General features: G+C 50.6%; 2 protein-coding genes across 13 annotated transcripts in view; one reads left to right on the top strand and one right to left on the bottom strand.

Annotated features, from left to right (window-relative positions):
* Positions 1-4,263, bottom strand: part of TNFRSF13B (TNF receptor superfamily member 13B) — a 205,029-nt gene extending 200,766 nt beyond the window's left edge. The window contains exon 1 of the mRNA XM_057500770.1: positions 4,256-4,263. The gene's annotated coding sequence lies outside the window, so the exon portion shown is untranslated. The remainder of the gene's footprint in view (positions 1-4,255) is intronic.
* MPRIP (myosin phosphatase Rho interacting protein) overlaps positions 1-19,619 on the top strand; it is a 171,480-nt gene that overhangs the window by 80,509 nt on the left and 71,352 nt on the right. For all 12 annotated transcript variants that reach the window (XM_036894043.2, XM_036894042.2, XM_036894046.2 and 9 more), the window contains 2 exons: positions 5,615-5,766; positions 9,868-9,952. In XM_036894043.2, the coding sequence (XP_036749938.2) occupies positions 5,615-5,766; positions 9,868-9,952 (237 nt within the window). The remainder of the gene's footprint in view (positions 1-5,614; positions 5,767-9,867; positions 9,953-19,619) is intronic.

The raw sequence follows: 19,619 nt of genomic DNA on the forward strand, positions 1-19,619 counted from the left end.
CCAGACTCGGTCTTAGATCCTTGTGCCTCTCCAAGGGCGATGCATCTGGGAGTGCAGTTGTCCTTGCTCCATCCCTCCCTCCTCTCCTGGGGTGCTGGGCACCCAGGGGACAGCTCCCCATGCCATAGCCCTCAGCCTGGCTGACCGAGCATTCTCCCAGGGGCAGCCAAATGTAACAGGTAAGTTTCATGTTGGTGACCTAAGGAGCAGGGTGTGTGTGTGTTTGGGGCCGTGGGGGCATGGTGCAGACTCATAGCTTCCTCCAGAGGAGCCTGTGTGAGATCTTGGGAACTGATGTGGCATCAAGGACTTGCAGCGAGGCTACAGGCCCATCTCAGCCTCGGGGCTGCACTAGGCAGCTGGTACTCCAGTGTGGAAGATGGCCAGGAAACTGCCCCATAAACCACAAGGACCGTAGAATATGCAGGAGGCTGAGGAGATGGCTAGGCAGGTAACTCTGATGGCTTCTTGCCATGCAAGGAATGGAAGGAAAGAAATTCTGCCAGGCAGGTGCCTCCTGCAGCCCCTTACCCATCCCTGCTGCTCCAGGGCCCCCCGCCAGGAAAGGCTTAGGGCTTCTCTAAGCTGTCAGAGGGGGCCAAGAAGGGGCTTTGCTCACTCCAGGTCTGGGTGGGATCAGGATCTTTTGGAATGTCTTAAGACTCCTTTTACATGGGTCTTTCCAGTTTCCTGTGAAAACTTTGTCTTTGGGGATATCCATTTGAAGAACACTGCTCACTGGGGAGGATGGAGGCCTTGGAGGACTGAGAGTCAGGGGGCCCATTCTTCGCCTAGGTGGCATTTGGTATGGTTACTAGCACTGCCTCTTGAGAGAGGGGCTTGATTCATTAGACTCTGTGAGCAGCTTAGCAATAGCAAGAAGAGCCAGGAAAAGGTCTCTAACCCTGACTAGCACCTCCCAGGATGTGGAATTCCAGAGGCACCCGCAACAGTGTAGTGCCAGCAGGTGCTCCCAAGTGCCCCCTTCCTTCTGCAGACAACTGCAGTTTGACCTCCTCGATTCTGAAGAAAAGCCATGGCCTCTCCTTGGACCTGGCTTGAGTGGTCTAACCAAGAGTTCAGCTTAGCTGCCCACCAGGCCCTCTGTAAGGGAGCTTGGGTGCTACTACCATCCCCTTTGGGGAGGGGGAAGGGGAGGGAATCTGTGTTGCTGCTGGGCCTTGTCTGGTCCCTTTGTCTGCAGGGCAGGCTCAGTGAGCCCTCTACTGGGGCAGAACACGTAACCTGCTTTAGGTTCTACCAGTAACCACGGACATTGTGCAAAATAGTTGCAAACACCAGTGAGAAAATATAGGAACTTATTCTGGGTGGTCCCAAGTGGCTCCAGGTCCCTTCACCACTCTGAGCCCCAGCTTGCACATCTGTAAATTTGGCCCATCATTATGCCTGCCTCCTGAGGCTGTCGTCAGGGTGAACGACTCAGTACCCATAACTATTTGTTTGGAGCCTGCCCAAGCCAGCATGTCCTGCTGCAGCTCTGCCGAGAGGTAGATTCCCCTCCTGTCCTCCCTGGAGCACACTGAGCGCTGGCTCCTGGCCAGTGTGCATGCGCTGGCCAACTGCTGTCGGGAGCAGTGCTGTTCACCTCCTCAGGTGGGCCCCAATGAGTACAACACAAGAATATGCAGTGTAGTGCATGTGGTAAAATTATTGCTTCATAATTTCTCATTTCACATGTGCATGTGTGCAATAGACTGTTGGGAGACCTCAGCCTGTGTGGCACTGGGCTTCACTTTGAAAGGCATTTTCTGACCTTGAGGTTTTGTGAATGCTTCTTTTCCCTGGGGGAAAGCCTTTGTTTCTGTGGGACTGTTTTCCTGTCTGAGTTGGGGATAAAACAGACAATTCCCATTCCATCCACACCTCACCTGGCCTCTGATTTTATAAGCACAGCTGCCTGGAGGAGAAGCCTCCTGTTGATAGCTCTAAATGGCCCCTGAATGTATTTCTTCCCTACTTTCTTAATGTCCCTCTGGCTCTTAACATCTGTCTTCCCAAATTCTCAGGATCCACCAAAATATAGAGGGGGCCTGTTTACCCTAACGCACACTTGCTTGGGCCAGGATGCGGTAGAGGGTCCCCTGGTGATGAGGCAGCCCTGCAGGATCTCCCTGAACAAGCCTCCACCAGGTGCCATGGCTCAAAGGGCAGAGGTTCCCTTGACCTCCTTATGGGCCAGTGAGCAGATGAGAGGTAGAAAGGCTGGGTTGTCAGTGGGGTGTGGTCATGTCCTTGTCTTGTGCCCTCCTGCTTTGTCATCTCATGCTTAAACCATCATTAGCCCTGTAGCAGCTCTGGCATCTTAGCCGGTGCAGAGTAGAGGCCAGATGACCAAAGGCCCCCAGATGGTTGGAGGGCATCTGGGTGACATTGCTGGGTAAGGATTGAACTGGTAACTTAGCAACAGAGCACAGTCGCATGGCCTGGAGATGGCCGTCCCTTTTCTGGAAATGAAATGAGCGAAACTAGGTGATGCAGCCTCAGAGGAGGCCCGGGTCCCTAAGCTATGGAGGTGCAGAATTAGGGCAGGGAGCTTGTCAACCGGAACTGGCTTTGCTGCTGACTCATTAGGGTGAGGGGTCCTTCTGGCTGGATTTGGATTACAGCCTAGATATTTGCCCTTGCTCTAAAAGCACAAGGTCAGCCCAGCCGGCAGCGGACTGTTACAGAGTGGGCTGTCAGCACTGGGAATGCACATGGGTGTGACCTGCTCCTAGGCGGGCTGGGAGGGAAGCCAGACTAGGCCAGAGCTAGCTGGAGCCCCTCGGCAGGATCGGCCCCGGCTCTGAGTGCAGGAGATGTGGTTGAGTGCAGAACAGTGAAGGGGCAAAGGGGGGTGACAGTACTGCCAACCTTGGGCTGTGGGAATCAGTGAGAGGGGACATTGGGTCACGCCAGGCACTCAGGAGTCACATGGGAAGTGGGGCAAGCATGCCTCCTCCCTCAGGTGGCGCTGTTGAAACTCAAAGAACTATTCTCACAGCATTGGCAGTGCATACCTGAGCCAGTTTTCCAGGTTCCCCCTCTTTTATGACCACTGCTTACTCTCTGATCCTTATTCTGTATATGTAATCGAATTAGATAATGCCTGCCTTGTGGTGAGTCATATTTAAGGACACATGGAAGAGGTTGTAATTGTGAGATCCTGACACATAGGTGGAGCCCCTGGCAGGATCTGCCCCGGCTCTGAGTGCAGGAGATGTGGTTGAGTGCAGAACAGTGAAGGGGCAAAGGGGGGTGACAGTATTGCCAGCCTCTAATGAATGAATATAAACATTCATTTTCTTCAGCTCTGGCTAATGGCTTTGCCTTTATATTGACATTTCTGAAGCTTTTTCTGGTAGGAAGTAGAATTCTCATTTTATACACAAAGAAACTGAGGCTCAGAGAGGTTGTCAGAAGTCTTGCAGTGACTGAGTTTCATGACCACGTCCATCCGGCAGGGCTGGCTGGGAAATCTCATCTGTAGCTGGTGGCCATGTGCCCAGTGAACCCAGTCACTGGGTATGGGAGAGGGTATGGTGAACAGTTTGGTGACCCTAATTCCTGGGACGATCGTCTTCAAACAGGAGCGTGTGCCTGCAGGGCCCCACCAGGTGTTAGAAATGTTAGAATTTCTACTGGTGTGCTTTGTTATCTCTATAACTTACTGCATGTTGCACGTGTTACAGTTTGCAAGGCACTGGCACTGTGGCACAGAGAACTCACCGAGGATGTGCACTCATGTGTCACAGGTGGGCACATGCTGACAGGACTCTGAGATTGCAGGCCTAAGGGCTGGGGTGGGCACTGCGAATGAGGGGGGATCAGTTACCTTGGAAAAGCCCCTCAGCTGTCCCGTCTCCTTTCTTCAGTCCTACCCCGGCTTGCTCTGTAGATAGTCCATTAGGCAAGCCCACAAAGCCCGCATGTCACTGCTCCTGGCCTTGTGGTCACAGCATTGTACCCTCGTTTCACATGCAAGAAGATCTACCTCAGAGAAACCCAGTAACTTCTTGGGGCCAGTAGGGGTTCTATGCTTCTGCATGGGAGTGTCTGAGCTCCAATAGGACGGAGGTGGCCACCCTTAGTTTGCCCAAAGAGAGTTCAGATGGGATGCTGGCATGATGCCAGAGGAGGCCTGAGGTTGGACTTCTGAAGAGTGGAGGGGCTGGAACTGGAGCAAGGGGTCGGAAAGAAGGACCATGTAGACTCTGCCCTGTGCTGGAGACAATGTTCCTGCAGGTGTGGGAACAGTGCTCCTCCTGGGGAGGGGGCCCCAGGCCCTAGGTATGTGGGGACCTCCCTAGCCAGAGATGGGCAAATGCATTCCAGGCCACCTCCCATGCCCACTGCTCCTGAAGACCCCCTCTGCTGGGTTGCAGGAGAGCCCAGAGCAGATGGGGAAGGTTTTCCAAAGTGGGGAGTTGTTGATCTGAGTTTGGTGTCCACACCAGGCTCCACATCCTGATCTTCAGACCAGCCCCTTCCCTCTGCCCGGCAGCAGGGAGCTGGCAGTGGGGTGCAGGTAGGACCTACTCTCAAAGCTCTAGGAGGGAGGCATCCAGTGAGGCAGCCTCCCAGCCCACTGCCCTTAGCCTTTCCTCCCACTCTGCTTCTGCAGAAAGGGGACCAAGGAAGTGCTAGGCTCTTGGGGGTCCTCAGTGGGGGAGCTGGCAGCTGTCTGGAAGTGGGTAACAGGCAGAGTCTGCCCCACCTGGCCACCTGGGGTCCTGGCCAAGGCTTTCCTCCCTGTAAGAGCTGTCAGCAAGGAATGTTAAGGTAGTGCCTAGACTGGCTCCAGGGCAGGAGCTCTTTGCAAGTCTTATGGTACAGCCATGGCAACCTGTGTCCTTACCAAAAGCATCCTCATGTCTGTGGGGAAATGAGAGGCCAGAAGATTCAGGCTTACAAATTGTCTTTAGAAGGTCCTCTCGGCTAACCCTTCATCTCACTCAGTAGGAATTTCTTAAAGCCTCCTTTCTTGTTTTTGGTTTTGTATCCCTAATTCAGTGTTCTTACAGCTTTGCTGTAAGAAGAGGAAAAAATTTATCATTTATTGTTCCAGTGCTAGCGAGGCAGCTTTGCAGCAGCTCCTCACAGGCAGCCCTGGAGGATGGCAGGGTCACCTGCCCTGAGCAGGCCGGGCCTACCTTTAAAGCATTCACGATATGTGTGGCCCCAGCCTGCCTTCAAGGATGTGGATTCTCTCTGGCCCCCTCCTTGCCTCTAAAAATAATTTTGCTATTTTGAAACCACTGCCTCTGGAGCTTTTTCTCACTATTTTCTTGGATCAGTAACCCCTCTGAGACCAGGCTCTTGGCTGCCTCTGTCACCCTAGCTGTCCTTGCGGAGCTTTCCCCTCCCCCAGGTACTGGCTGGGATACCGTTCCCAGCCGGGAAGGAGTGTCCAACTGGATGTCTTTGGAGGAGAGCACGCCTGTCCCTGCGGGATGGGTGGGTGGAAGGTGGGGCTGAAAGGGCCAGGGCAAGGCAGAGCATACCCCACGCCTCTGGGACCGGGGTCCACACAGCAGTGAGGACTGGAAACACCCCGGGGATATTCCCCTTAAAGCCAGCCTGAGTGACCCCCTGCCCCGTCTTCTTCTTACAGCCCACAACCCTCCCTCAGGGCACCATCAACATGAACCAGTGCACAGATGTGGTGGACGGGGAGGGCCGGACGGGCCAGAAGTTCTCCCTGTGCATTCTGACCCCTGAGAAGGAGCATTTCATCCGAGCAGAGACCAAGGAGATCATTAGCGGGTGAGTCTGCACGTTTCAGGAGGAGGCGTTCCCTGCCTGCCTTGGACCAGGGCTCTTCAGCACAGATTGGGCAGCATCACCACCGCTTTCTTCCCTGAGTATGTCTCCACTTGTCCCATTCACAGTGCCACCACATGCCCGGTCACCACCCAGGAGTCTGGCCCCATGTCTTTAGGCCTTTCTCTCAGTGGTTTCCCCACCTCCATTCTTACTGCACCACAGCTGTCTATCAGCTGACCATGAGGGGCTCAGTCCCTTGCCTTTCTCCTGCCTAAAGCCCCATCACCTGGGGCCAGGTCCCTGGGAGGCCCCTTCCAGCCCTGCAGCCTCGCCCCCACCACCCTTGGTCCCTGGGCACTGAGCTGCCTGTCGCCCCACACCCCACCCCACCTCCCGCTCTGTGCCTTCTCTCCTGCCCTTCCCTCAGTGTGAGCGGCCGCTCTCCTCCAGGCTTTGAGTCAGCCGGAGCATCTGCTCCTCTGGGAAGCCCTTCCCTGGAGGTGCTTGCCTCTGTCAGCTGTCTCTTATACAAGATGGGGTGATGTGTGTGGATGTCTGGCTTCCTTAGCCAGTGGTAGGCCCTTGAGGGTGGAGGCTGGGTCTTGTTCATTGTCCCTGGGGCCTGCACACAGCATTCACTCCAGTGCTACTGCATGCCCTGGCTTCTTTGTCCAAGTGCAGAGAATAGGAAGTCTCTGGGTCAGCCCACTCTTGAGCATGCCGTAGGCAGAGGCTTAAGGAAAGCCCTGGGAAATGGATGGGGGGGGGCCCGGGTTTTCAGATAGCTGATGGTCCAGGGGGGCTGAGCTCCATGCTCCTGAGCCCCTGCAGTGTCTGCCTCCCAAGAGCCCCTGCTCCTGTGGCCTCTGCTCCCAGCTCTGTGCTCATTCTACATTTGGGAGACCCAGCCACATGCACAGCGAGCAGGTGCTGCAGGCCTGGCGGAGAGTGGGATGCTGGGTTTTGGCGACTCCCACTTGTCCTGTAAGGCTGAGGAGGCAGATGCAGCTGAGAAGGCTTTGGGAGAAACTGAATCTGGGGGGATGTGCTGATCACTGAAGCACAAATAGAATGAGAACGTGAAGCCCTTCATTTTTGACGAATGAAAGCCTGAGCACTGGCTAAGGCCTCCCTGTGAGAAAGCCAGAACACTCAGTTTCTGCTCAGTTCAAATCCACACCATGGGGGTAGGGGTGGGGCAGAGGGCGGGAGCTGTGCTATGGGATAGCTGGGTGGCCCTCTGCCGGGGTGCCGACTCACCCCGAGTCCTCGTCCCCTGGAGAGAGGCGCATTTGCATGTCTAACTCGTAGGGGCAAACACGAGGACCTCTTTGACTCTTCTTCTTCCCTGCCTTAACCCTAGAGCCCTTGTTCTGTAGTTGGGACACTGAGGCCCTGGAGACGAGGGTGCCCTGCAGGCATGAGTGATAGCATGGAACTGTGCACATGTTTTGGCTCACGCCTGCTGCCATGGCTTCGTGTGGCAGTTCACCTGAGCCGTTCCCACTAACCAGCTGGATTCCTTGGGAAGATCTAACCCTCTCTTGGGGAGCTGGGTCCCACGGAGAGGTCTGCCCATGGACAGCATCCCAGATGTGATGGGAAAGAAATGTCTGAGATCCCCAGTAGGCTGAGGGTAGTGTGAGCTGGGAAACAGGGTCAGTGATGTAGTGGGGGCATTAGGGCACTGATGCTGTCTGGCATTTGACAGTGTCTCTGGTTGGTGACCTAAGTCCTTCTGTTAGGCACTTGGCACAGGCCACGGTCCTCAGCTCTGTCCTGAGTCCTCTCCTGTCGTCACTTGTGTATATGTGCACAGCACCTGCCGTTCCCATGTAGCTTGGTAAACAAGGTCATTATTAGGCCAAGTTACCAGAGGTGTGTGCCCTCAGGTCCTGCATGTAGGGTGCATGGTCTGCAGTGGCTGCGTGGCACACCCAGAGCCACAGAAGTCATCAGTACTTTTCCCCTCTCCCCATCCTGGCCCTGGGCCTTGCCCGTCCCTGCCCAGTAGGCAGGGCTCTCAGAGCAGCACCTGCCCCAAGCCCCTGCAGCTCCTGCTGTGACCCGGTGCAGCAGCTTCCTCAGCCCCTCCACCCACTGGAACACTTGGCCTCCTTTAGGGATCAGGTGGGACGATGAGCCGCTGGGACAGACTTCTGCCTCCGTCTTCTCTCCCTTGCCACCTGGCATGGCTGCTGCCAGTAGCCTCATCTGTGGGCTCGGGGGCACACTGTTCCCCCAGGCTGACACAGCGGGCAGTCACGGACAGTCTGTCCAACCTTTGGCACCCTGAGGCAGCTGTGTTGGTGACTTGCCAATTCTCTTGCCCACTCCCCTGCCCCTGCCCCCTTCCCCTAGGTGGGTGACCCAGAATGCCTATGGCTCAGCTTCACACAGCCCTTAGAGGCAGTGGGGTTTAAGTGGGAGTTGGGGCTATTTTGTCCCCTCCAGCTGGGCTGGGCCCGAGCCTTCCCTCCTGTCCCTGCCCCTGCCTTTTCACCGCCTACCAATCCCCACTGTCACTAATCCTGGCTCTGCCTTCAGAGCTGGGGAGCCTGCTTGTCTACACCCTTGGATCCTGTGTCCACATTCACCCCTTGCCTCTTCCCTACATGTATTTAATGTTTGTAAATCATCTGGATAATGTTAGACACTTCCTCCTGGGCTTCTGTGAGCCATCGGAGTGCAAGGGACACCTGCCGGCTTTGCAGATAAAGCCATGGCTTCCTTTCTTGCTTTGGGGCCCGCAGAGAAGTGACCCACAGGACTTGTGCCTCAGGTCTGTATGGCACAGGTGATTGCTCATTCTCAGAACAAACCCAGGATTGCCTGCTCTGGGCTGGGCCGAGCTGAGGATAACCCTTTGGTTGGGTGCTGTGATTGCCAACCCCCAGCCCACTTCCTGGCTGCCAGCTGTCAAGCACCACCGCACACCCTCCTGAGGCCGTCCCAGAAGGCCACTGCCTGTGATCAGCCTCCCTCCCTCCACCCCAAACTAAAGAAGCATATTGGGGTGCTAAAGACATGAGAGTTGTGGTGCTAGTGGTCGCCTCAGCCTCCAGCCAGCGTGTTGTTGGCAGTACAGATCCTGCCTTGCACTGCAGTTCAGCCACTGCCACCAGGCCCTTGGCACAGGCTGACAGCAGGCCCAACTGTGGCTCTAGTGTTCTGGAAAGAAGGTGGACCAGAAGAGTTTCCTGCAGTACCTTCCTCTTTGGAGAGAACCCTGGGGCCACCCTTCATCACCAGGCCCTTCCTGCCCACCATTCCTCCTGTCCCCTTCATGCTGGTGTTGAGAGCTCCAATGAGGCAAGTTGTGGTTGTCATGGCCTGACCCAGGCCCTGGTTTCAGGGGTGAGGAGACCGAATCCCAGAGGAGTGGGAGCCACCCAAGGTTATGGTTAGAAAGTAGCAGAGCTGGATCTGTATCCAGGCCTCCCATCTCCACCCCCTTCTGCCTTCCCTGCTACTGGTCCAGAGTGGACCTTCCAGTCTGCAGGCCTTAGGCAGGGTCCCTGGGCAGCTCTGCCAGGCCATCCCCAAAGCTGAAGTGCCCAGCACCCTCACTGCTCGGGGGAATCCAGAGGTGAGTGAATGGGTCTAGGAGGTTAGCTGCTCAGCTCCCTAAAGTGCAGGACGTTGGTTTGAAACATGACCCTGGTTTCCTGTCTGTGCTAGCCAAATCTGCTCTGGGAGAGCAGTTCTAAAGACAAGTCTAAGCCCCAAAGACGGGGTCGGTAATGGAAACAGGGATGTGCCCCTGTATTCTGAGGCCTTGATCAAGCCTGCCATTCCTCGGGCTGAGCATGCCTCACCCTTGGGCCAGCCACACTGTGCTGTGGTCACGGCAGGCTCAGCAGACCTGGTCCCAGCACGGCCTGTGCTTGTCCTGGGCTGCACTGCTGGCACTTCCCTGACAGTGATGGGCTGTAATCTGGGTGGTGCTCTGCCCTGATCTGGTGCCTGGAGGCCTGGCTGCTAGGCAGGCACCTCCAGGTAGGAAGTGTCAGGCCTCGTGCCTGGACCACCCAATAAGGCAGGGTCCTAGTCCCTGAGGGCAGGAGTCTGACCCTGTGCTTTCTGCTCATCTCCCCCCAGATGGCTGGAGATGCTCATGGTCTATCCCAGGACCAACAAGCAGAACCAAAAGAAGAAGCGGAAAGTGGAGCCACCCACGGCACAGGTAGGCAATGGGTTTGCCAGGCAGCATCCCCTCAGTGGAGCTGGGATGAGGTGAGAGTGCCCTGGGAGGTTAAAGGCCTTTAGGACCAGGCCTAGAATTGGGAGGGAGGGAACGATTTGTCAGGGCTGAGGTTGTCATCAGCTTCTATGCCCTCTCCTTCCTTCCTACGGGCTGTGGGCTGCCCCAGGGCTCTACCCACTGTGGGGCCAGGGTGGCCTGCTTGTATGCTGCTTAGGAGATTTCCAGCCAGCAAGCAAATGCTGAGCAGCAACAGCGCAGCCTGCAGCATTACTTCCCCTGGCTGTCCTAGTGATGGTGGGGCAGCTGGGAGCCCAGCAGGCTGGGCTACACGCACTGCTGAGAGATGACTCCGCAGGCAGTAGGCTGAGAAGGGGGCCGGCAGGGGTGTCCCGACTGAGTGAGGGGCTCTCAGGGGACTGGGATCCTGCTCTGCAAATGGGAATGGGAAAATCTGGCACTGGCTCTGATTTTCGTGCCCCTTTCCCGACTCGCATTTGATCAGAGTGGGAGGTGGCTGGGGTGGTCCCACCAGGCCCATTTTCTAAAGGCCTCTGTCTTCCTCCTTCCCTCCCCTGGCCAGGATGCAGAGGCTGAGGGGACCATAAAGGGTTCTGCGTCTCCCTGCCGGGCTCCTCACACTCATGAGGCCCTGGTGAAATGAATTAGCTTTTCTGTGCCTCAGTGAACTGATTCACAAATGAGCCTGTTGAAATCCAGTTATAGGATTATTGTGAGCATCAAAGGACATGTCGAGCCACTGTGGGTGCTCAGTAAATGGTACTTTCCTCTTTGCTCCAAACCTTACTGTTGCCAAGTGTTCCTGCTTTGCCTGATCGAGCCTCACAGCAACCCTGTGAGCAGGATAGAGATTGGGATCCCTTGGGCATCTTGCAAGGCCCAGACTGTGGCAGAACCTGACTACCTACTGGGACTCAGCCTCCTTGCTGGCCACTCTGCCTCGCTGAGTGGAACAAGTTGGCTTGGGCAGGACCAGGAGGTTCATGCTAGCCTGGGTCCCTTCTCTTCCACACCTGCCTTGGGCTCCCCTTGATGTGCCTGTGCTGAGGTGATGCGCAGGCCCTCGCCCTGAGGGAGTGCAGCCCTGGGCCTGCTCTCAGCTGGCAGTCGTTGTTGGCCCTCCACCCACCCTCCCCAGGGAGTCCCAGGCCTCCATCCCCTGGAAGATAGTGTACCTGGCAAGCAGTCAGTAAATGCAAATCAGGGTCATTCTTAGAGACTGAAAATGGAGCTTCCTGCTGGGGAACAGCAGACACACATGCATATCCCCCAAAGCTGCCTGGTTTGAGAGAAATAATCTGAGGCAGAATAATGGGGTTTATGGTCACACTGGGTTTCCATAGTGATGCCTTAGGAACAGTGCTAGAACAGAGCTCCTGCCTTCAAACAAGGCAGCTGCATGTGCGGAAGACACGTTCAGCCTGGCCTGGGGAATTTTGTTGTGTCCCTGCTTTCCAGCTGTCCCCTCCTCCCAAATACTGCTGGCTCTGGACGAGCTTCACATTTTCATTTGGTGGCAGGAGCCACGTGATCACAGGGTGGACGATCACACACTCCCCTGAGCGTCTCTTGGAGCCCAGGGCACTTGTGATGCCAGCCTCCTCTGCTCAGCCCCTCCCAAGCCCTCACAGAAGCCAGTCTGGCAGGGTCCCTCTTCCCTCCACCTGACCCCTTGCACCCCCAGAGCATCACATTTGAGGCTGCTACTTTCTGAAAGCTGTGAGTCAGTCTCATGGGGTGATGTGGGACCTCTCCAGAGGAGAACTGGGATATCTCTGGGTAAGCCTTCCCTCCACAGCCTGATGGTGAGGGCATTCTGTTGCCTATATATAGGGCCGTGGGTGAAGCCTAAAGCCTTAGGGGCCTCCAAAGAGGCAAGAACCCGAGACCCCCATATCTGGCATCTTTCTTCCTGGTTTGGGAGAATTTCAGATCAAACCAGTGGGAAGCTGGAAGCATCGTTCTCCTTCCTGCATTCAAGGAACTCAGGCAGAGAGCTCAGGGTCCCGCTTCGAGAAGGGTGGCTCAGGCAGTGGGGAGTTGGTGCCGTGGAGAGCACAGGTGTGGAGTACATCAGAGACCCAACCCAGTCCCAAGGGTGGGTGAGGATTGAGCTGCAGGGGAGCAGACAGCCTCTCCCCAAATCACAGTGTTGGACTCCAGCAAGGCCTGGAGCCCTCTGTCTCCCTGGCCAGGTGTGTGAGTCAAGGGGCTCAGTTCAGCAGGTAGATAGCGCTCTGGGAAACACTTTTCCCACCTCCCCATCACCCCGGGGTCTCAGCCCTTGCTCTCAGCTCTTCTTCAGAGACCTGTAAAGCAGTAGGCCTCTCTCTTGGTGTGAGCTGAGGCATCACGCCTGGACACATGTGCGCCTAGTACAGTACCCTGGTCCATCCCCGGCCCACATAGGTGTTGTGAGTGGCCTGTGTGGCCTCTTCTCCTTTTCATCTTGTTTTCTATTTGGGGCCTGCTACTGCAGCCCACTCCAGGTCAGAACGCTCCTTCTCATAGGTTCCTGTTTAGTTTCTCTGCCCATAAGAAGAAGGAAGGCTATGTTCCCAGTTCCCAGTCAAGGTCCTTTGGATCCTGGGCCTAGAATTTCCATTGCATTCTGGGCATCTCTAACAGTGCTGGGGTCACTCCAAGCCTCAGAGAGGCGTGTGTGCATGCCCGGGCATTTCGCCCACAGTGTGAGGCTGGGCACTGGTGGCCAATGCACTTCCCTCACAGGCTTAGCTTCCTGCTTCTTCCTCTTGGCCCGTCCTGGCAATATCTGCCTACCCTCAGCCCAGCCAGCCCCTCCGTAAAGGGGACTGATTTACCGAGGACGGTCTTCATATCACCCCCACACAGCTCTGCAGGAAAAATTCCAGCCCACCGGGCCATGCCCACCTTCTGGCCTTTGAGCAGAAGGCCCAGAGTTGTTGGGAGGGGGCCTGGAGTGAGTTCTACTTTAGGGAGGTGTTGCTGCTAGGGCAGTATGCTGAAGGAGGGACAGGTGGCCCGGGGCTCGGATCTCCTTGGTCACTGGAGCCTGGTTCTGTAGGAGCTCTTGGGAAACCGTCAGAAACTGTCACCCTTTTCTTGTGAGAAATCCACTGCCTCTGTGGTGGGTCAGAACTCTTGGGAATCTCCAGCTTGGGAGTCAGGTCCACTGGCGGCTCTGACCGAACAGGCAGTTGGGTATTTTCCTGGGCCTGTGGTGAAACGTAAATCCTTTTTTTTTGGCTTTACCCTGGCCCATAAGGCCTGAAATCCTTGCAAAGCTAAGGAAGGCTTTGGGCCTGAGAGATACCTGTCTTCTCACATTGGGACACATGGTGTACCTGGGCTTCTTGGTGGGCTGCCCTTCCGAGGCAAACCCCCTGCCCCGGCTTCTTCCTGCTCCTGGGGACTCCAAGGGGATGGAAACGCTCATAGCCCCCCCCCTGCCCCTACTGGCCACGTGAATGTGGGTGTGCCGTCTCCTCTGTCAGCCCAGGTAGCCTGCCCTGAAAGGTGGGTTGGTGAGGACCACATGGGCGTAGTCAGTGCTCAGTGGCTCTTAATAAATGACCTGGGAGTTAACACTACACCTGTGCACACCCACACACACATGACCTGTGTCATCTATAACCCTCACCAAGGGCCCAAGTCAGAGATGGGCTGAAGTAGGTTTCTAAAAATAAGCTTGGCCACCAGGATGGGAGTGAGAGGTGGGCATTATCCATTACAACTCCCACATGTTGGGGACGACAGCTGAGAGATGCCTCACTTTTTTTTTAAATTAAGGTATCATTGATATACAATCTTATGAAAGTTTCATATGAACAACCCTCATTGTGGTTACTACATTCACCCATATTATCAAGTCCCCCCAACACTCTATTGCAGTCACTGTCCAGTGTAGTAAGATGCCAGATTCACACTGTCTGTCTTCACCATGATCCACACATACACCATGTGTGCCAATCATAATACCCCTTGTCTTACCAATGGGTTTCAGCCCTGGGTAAGTTCACTATGGATTCAATGTGACCAAAGAATGGTAATGGAATGTTCTTGGGGTGACAGGGTTATACTCAACTTTATTCCCACGGTGGCAGGTCAGTCACTAGAATCCCATCCACTCAGAGCAAGTCTGCATGCAGCAAGCTGGTCTCTGCCTCTCAGGGTTCCTATGCCTCTGCAGCTGTCTTAGTCTCTGTTCTCAGCACTGCCACCACTCAAGTTTTGTCTCTGCTCTTCTGCAGCCATGCCACAATATTGCCCAGACCACTGGGTGGAGCTCTTTTTTTTTTTTTAAGGTTTATTTCTACGTATTTTATTCTTTTTTTTCTTGTTTGTTTGAGAGGGCATCGCTCATATTTATTGATCAAATGGTTGTTAACAACAATAAAATTCTGTATAGGGGACTCGATGCACAATCATTAATCAACCCCAAGCCTAATTCTCAACAGTCTCCAATCTTCTGAAGCATAACGAACAAGTTCTTACATGGTGAACAAATTCTTACATAGTGAATAAGTTCTTACATGGTGAACAGTGCAAGGGCAGTCATCACAGAAACTTTCGGTTTTGATCACGCATTATGAACTATAAACAATCAGGTCAAATATGAATATTCATTTGATTTTTATACTTGAATTATATGTGAATCCCACATTTCTCCCTTATTATTATTATTATTATTATTATTTTTAATAAAATGCTGAAGTGGTAGGTAGATGCAAGATAAAGGTAGAAAACATAGTTTAGTGCTATAAGAAGGCAAATCTAGATGATCAGGTGTGTGCCTATAGACTAAGTATTAATCCAAGCTCGACAAGGGCAACAAAACATCCACAGATGCAGAAGATTTCTCTCAAAACGGGGGGTGAGGTTCTAAGCCTCACCTCTGTTGATCCCCAATTTCTCACCTGATTGCCCCCCTGCAACTGTGCCTGTCTTAGGTTGTTCCTCCCTTGAGGAATCTTACCCGTCTCTGGCTAACCAGTCATCTTCTGGGGCCATACAGGGAAATGTAAAGTTGGTAAGTGAGAGAGAAGCAATATTGTTTGAAAAGGTTAGTTTTTTACTTCTTTGCAGATTTATGCCCTGTGGCTTCTATGCCCAGCATTTGTCTTGAGGTATCTTTACCACTTGGAAGAATTGTGATACTCGGTAATTTCGATATGAGGCACAAATTCTACTAAAGCATTGTAATTAGGAAGGAAGAAGAAAAGCTATAGAAGTAGCAGATGGAAGAGAACATGGGAAGATTGATAATTTCTTTGACATATCTTCTTGTAGAGTAACATAAGCGTGTATAGGTTTTAAACTACTAATTAAATTGCGTACACACATTAACATAATAGGAATATAGCTACATAACCAAAGCAGACCTAATATTACCAGCCATATCCAGTGAAACCAAGAAAACCAGTTAGGCACCCTAGGCATTTGTGAAAACTTATCAATGATATGATGGATATTGTCTAACTGAATTTGAATAGTTTGAGAAAAATCAGACAAATTAAAACAACATTTTCCTGAGAACTGTTCACATCCCATATGTTCTTTAAACAGTAGATAGTCTGTAGTCGCAAGATTTTGGAGCGCTGCAACTTGCACTTCTCCTAATTCTTGGTTGAGTTCCGACAGTATAGATCCAGTCAAATTTGTTGTTTTACTGTATGCACAGGCCAGCTTAGATATCTCCTCCTTGATTCCAATGGCAAGTCCAGGAACCGGTAGGATGAATGCAGCTACAACTGCAACAGCACCAGGATCTTTGTTGAAGTTTTTTGATGATCATCTTCTGGAATGACTCTTCCAGAGAATGTTGATGTTGGAAGTTCTTCGTATCGTATCTTAATTCGTTTTCTGGGTAGCCAAATTAGGCTTTGATCCTCTGTATAAACACAAACAAACCCTTTGCCCACACTTTGATATGCCCTTTATACCATTGTGAAGAACTTATTGGAGATCACCACACAGGAACTGCTTTTTTTTTTTTTTTAAGAGAAAGGAATATTATCAGAAAAATGTACTTCCATAGCTGATCATCTGAAAACTTTAAATGATCAAAATTAAAGATATTTAAAGCATGCATTAATCGTTGATTTACAGTTAGTTTTATCCTATCAGGGAGTAATCCCCCTTTTCTTTCTTTTTTTTTTTTGTTATCATTAATCTACAATTACATGAAGAATATTATGTTTACTAGGCTCTCCCCTATACCAGGTCCCCCCTACAAACCCCTTTACAGTCACTGTCCATCAGCATAGCAAAATGTTGTATAACCACTACTTGTCTTCTCTGTGTTGTACAGCCCTCCCCTTTCTCCCACCCCCTCATTATGCATGCTAATCATAATACCCCCTTTCTTCTCCCCCACCCCTTATCCCTCCCTACCCACCCATCCTCCCCAGTCCCTTTCCCATTGGTACCTGTTAGTCCATTCTTGGGTTCTGTGATTCTGCTGCTGTTTTGTTCCTTCAGTTTTTCCTTTGTTCTTATACTCCACAGATAAGTGAAATCATTTGGTATTTCTCTTTCTCCGCTTGGCTTATTTCACTGAGCATAATACCCTCTAGCTCCAGCCATGTTGTTGCAAATGGTAGGATTTGTTTTCTTCTTATGGCTGAATAATATTCCATTGTGTATATGTACCACATCTTCTTTATCCATTCATCTACTGATGGACACTTAGGTTGCTTCCAGTTCTTGGCTATTGTAAATAGTGCTGTGATAAACATAGGGGTGTATCTGTCTTTTTCAAACTTGAGTGCTGCATTCTTAGGGTAAATTCCTAGGAGTGCAATTCCTGGGTCAAATGGTGAGTCTATTATGAGCATTTTGAGGAACCTCCATACTGCTTTCCACAATGGTTGAACTAATTTACATTCCCACCAGCAGTGTAGGAGGGTTCCCCTTTCTCCACATTCTCGCCAACATTTGTTGGTGTTTGTCTTTTGGATGGTAGCCATCCTTACTGGTGTGAGGTGATACCTCATTGTGGTTTTAATTTGCATTTCTCTGATAATTAGCGATGTGGAGCATCTTTTTATGTGTCTGTTGGCCATCTGTATTTCTTTTTTAGAGAACTGTCTATTCAGTTCCTCTGCCCATTTTTTAATTGGATTATTTGTTTTTTGTTTGTTGAGGTGGGTGAGCTCTTTATATAGTTTGGACGTCAAGCCTTTATCGGACCTGTCATTTACAAATATATTCTCCCATACTGTAGGGTACGTTTTTGTTCTATTGATGGTTTCTTTTGCTGTACAGAAGCATTTCAGCTTAATATAGTCCCACTTGTTCATTTTTGCTATTGTTTTCCTTGCCCGGGGAGATACGTTCAAGAAGAAGTCACTCATGTTTATGTCTAAGAGGTTTTTGCCTATGTTTTTTTCTAAGAGTTTTATGGTTTCATGACTTACATTCAGGTCTTTGATCCATTTTGAATTTACTCTTGTGTATGGGGTTAGACAATGGTCCAGTTTCATTCTCCTACACGTAGCTGTCCAGTTTTGCCAGCACCACCTGTTGAAGAGACTGTCATTTCGCCATTGTATGTCCATGGCTGCTTTATCAAATAGGAATTGACCATATATGTTTGGGTTAATGTCTGGAGTCTCTAATCTGTTCCACTGGTCTGTAGCTCTGTTCTTGTGCCAGTACCAAATTGTCTTGATTACTGTGGCTTTGTAGTAGAGCTTGAAGTTGGGGAGTGAGATCCCACCTACTTTATTCTTCTTTCTCAGGATTGCTTTGGCTATTCAGGGTCTTTGGTGTTTCCATATGAATTTTTGAACTATTTGTTCCAGTTCATTGAAGAATGTTGCTGGTAATTTGATAGGGATTGCATCAAATCTGTATATTGCTTTGGGCAGGATGGCCATTTTGAGGATATTAATTCTTCCTAGCCATGAGCATGGGATGAGTTTCCATCTGTTAGTGTCCCCTTTAATTTCTCTTAAGAGTGACTTGTAGTTTTCAGGGTATAGGTCTTTCACTTCTTTGGTTACGTTTATTCCCAGGTATTCTTTTTGATGCAATTGTGAATGGAGTTGTTTTCCTGATTTCTCTATTGATTCATTGTTAGTGTATAGGAAAGCCACAGATTTCTGTGTGTTAATTTTGTATCCTGTAACTTTGCTGTATTCCGATATCAGTTCTAGTAGTTTTGGAGTGGAGTCTTTAGGGTTTTTTATGTACAATATCATGTCATCTGCAAATAGTGACAGTTTAACTTCTTCTTTACCAATCTGGATTCCTTGTATTTCTTTGTTTTGTCTGATTGTCGTGGCTAGGACCTCCAGTACTATGTTAAATAACAGCGGGGAGAGTGGGCATCCCTGTCTTTTTCCTGATCTCAGAGGAAAAGCTTTCAGCTTCTCGCTGTTCATTATAATGTTGGCTGTGGGTTTATAATATGTGGCCTTTATTATGTTGAGGTACTTGCCCTCTATTTCCATTTTGCTGAGAGTTTTTATCAGGAATGGATGTTGAATTTTGTCAAATGCTTTTTCAGCATCTATGGAGATGGTCATGTGGTTTTTGTCCTTCTTTTTGTTGATGTGGTGGATGATGTTGATGGATTTTCGAATGTTGTACCATCCTTGCATCCCTGGGATGAATCCCACTTGGTCATGGTGTATGATCCTTTTGATGTATTTTTGAATTCGGTTTGCTAATATTTTGTTGAGTATTTTTGCATCTACGTTCATGAGGGATATTGGTCTGTAGTTTTCTTTTTTGGTGGTTTCTTTGCCTGGTTTTGGTATTAGGGTGATGTTGGCTTCATAGAATGAGTTTGGGAGTATTCCCTCCTCTTCTATTTTTTGGAAAACTTTAAGGAGAATGGGTATTATGTCTTCTTTGTGTGTCTGATAAAATTTCTAGGTAAATCCGTCCGGCCCGGGGGTTTTGTTCTTGGGTAGGTTTTTGATTACCGCTTCAATTTCATTGCTGGGAATTGGTTTGTTTAGATTTTGTGTTTCTTCCTTGGTCAGTCTTGGAAGGTTGTAGTTTTCTAGGAAGTTGTCCATTTCTTCTAGGTTTTACAGCTTGTTGGCATATAGGTTTTCATAGTAGTCTTTAATAATTCTTTGTATTTCTGTGGAGTCATGATTTTTCCGTTCTCATTTCTGATTCTGTTGATTTGTGTTGATTCTCTTTTTCTCTTAATAAGTTTGGCTAGAGGCGTATCTATTTTGTTTATCTTCTCAAAGAACCAGCTCCTGGTTTCATTTATTTTTGCTATTTTTTTATTCTTCTCAATTTTGTTTATTTCTTCTCTGATCTTTATTATGTCCCTCCTTCTGCTGACTTTAGGCCTCATTTGTTGTTCTTTTTCCAGTTTTGATAATTGTGATGTTAGACTATTCATTTGGGATTGTTCTTCCTTCTTCAAGTGTGCCTGGATCGCTATATACTTTCCTCTTAAGACTGCTTTCGCTGCGTCCCACAGAAGTTGGGGCTTTGTTTTGTTGTTGTCATTTGTTTCCATATATTCCTTGATCTCTATTTTAATTTTTTCATTGATCCATTGATTATTTAGGAGCATGTTGTTAAGCCTCCATGTGCTTGTGAGCCTTTTTGTTTTCTTTGTACAGTTTATTTCTAGTTTTATACCTTTGTGGTCTGAAAAGTTGGTTGGTAGAAT

Source organism: Manis pentadactyla, chromosome 4 (genome assembly GCF_030020395.1).
Source record: "Manis pentadactyla isolate mManPen7 chromosome 4, mManPen7.hap1, whole genome shotgun sequence".
Classification (NCBI taxonomy): domain Eukaryota; kingdom Metazoa; phylum Chordata; class Mammalia; order Pholidota; family Manidae; genus Manis; species Manis pentadactyla.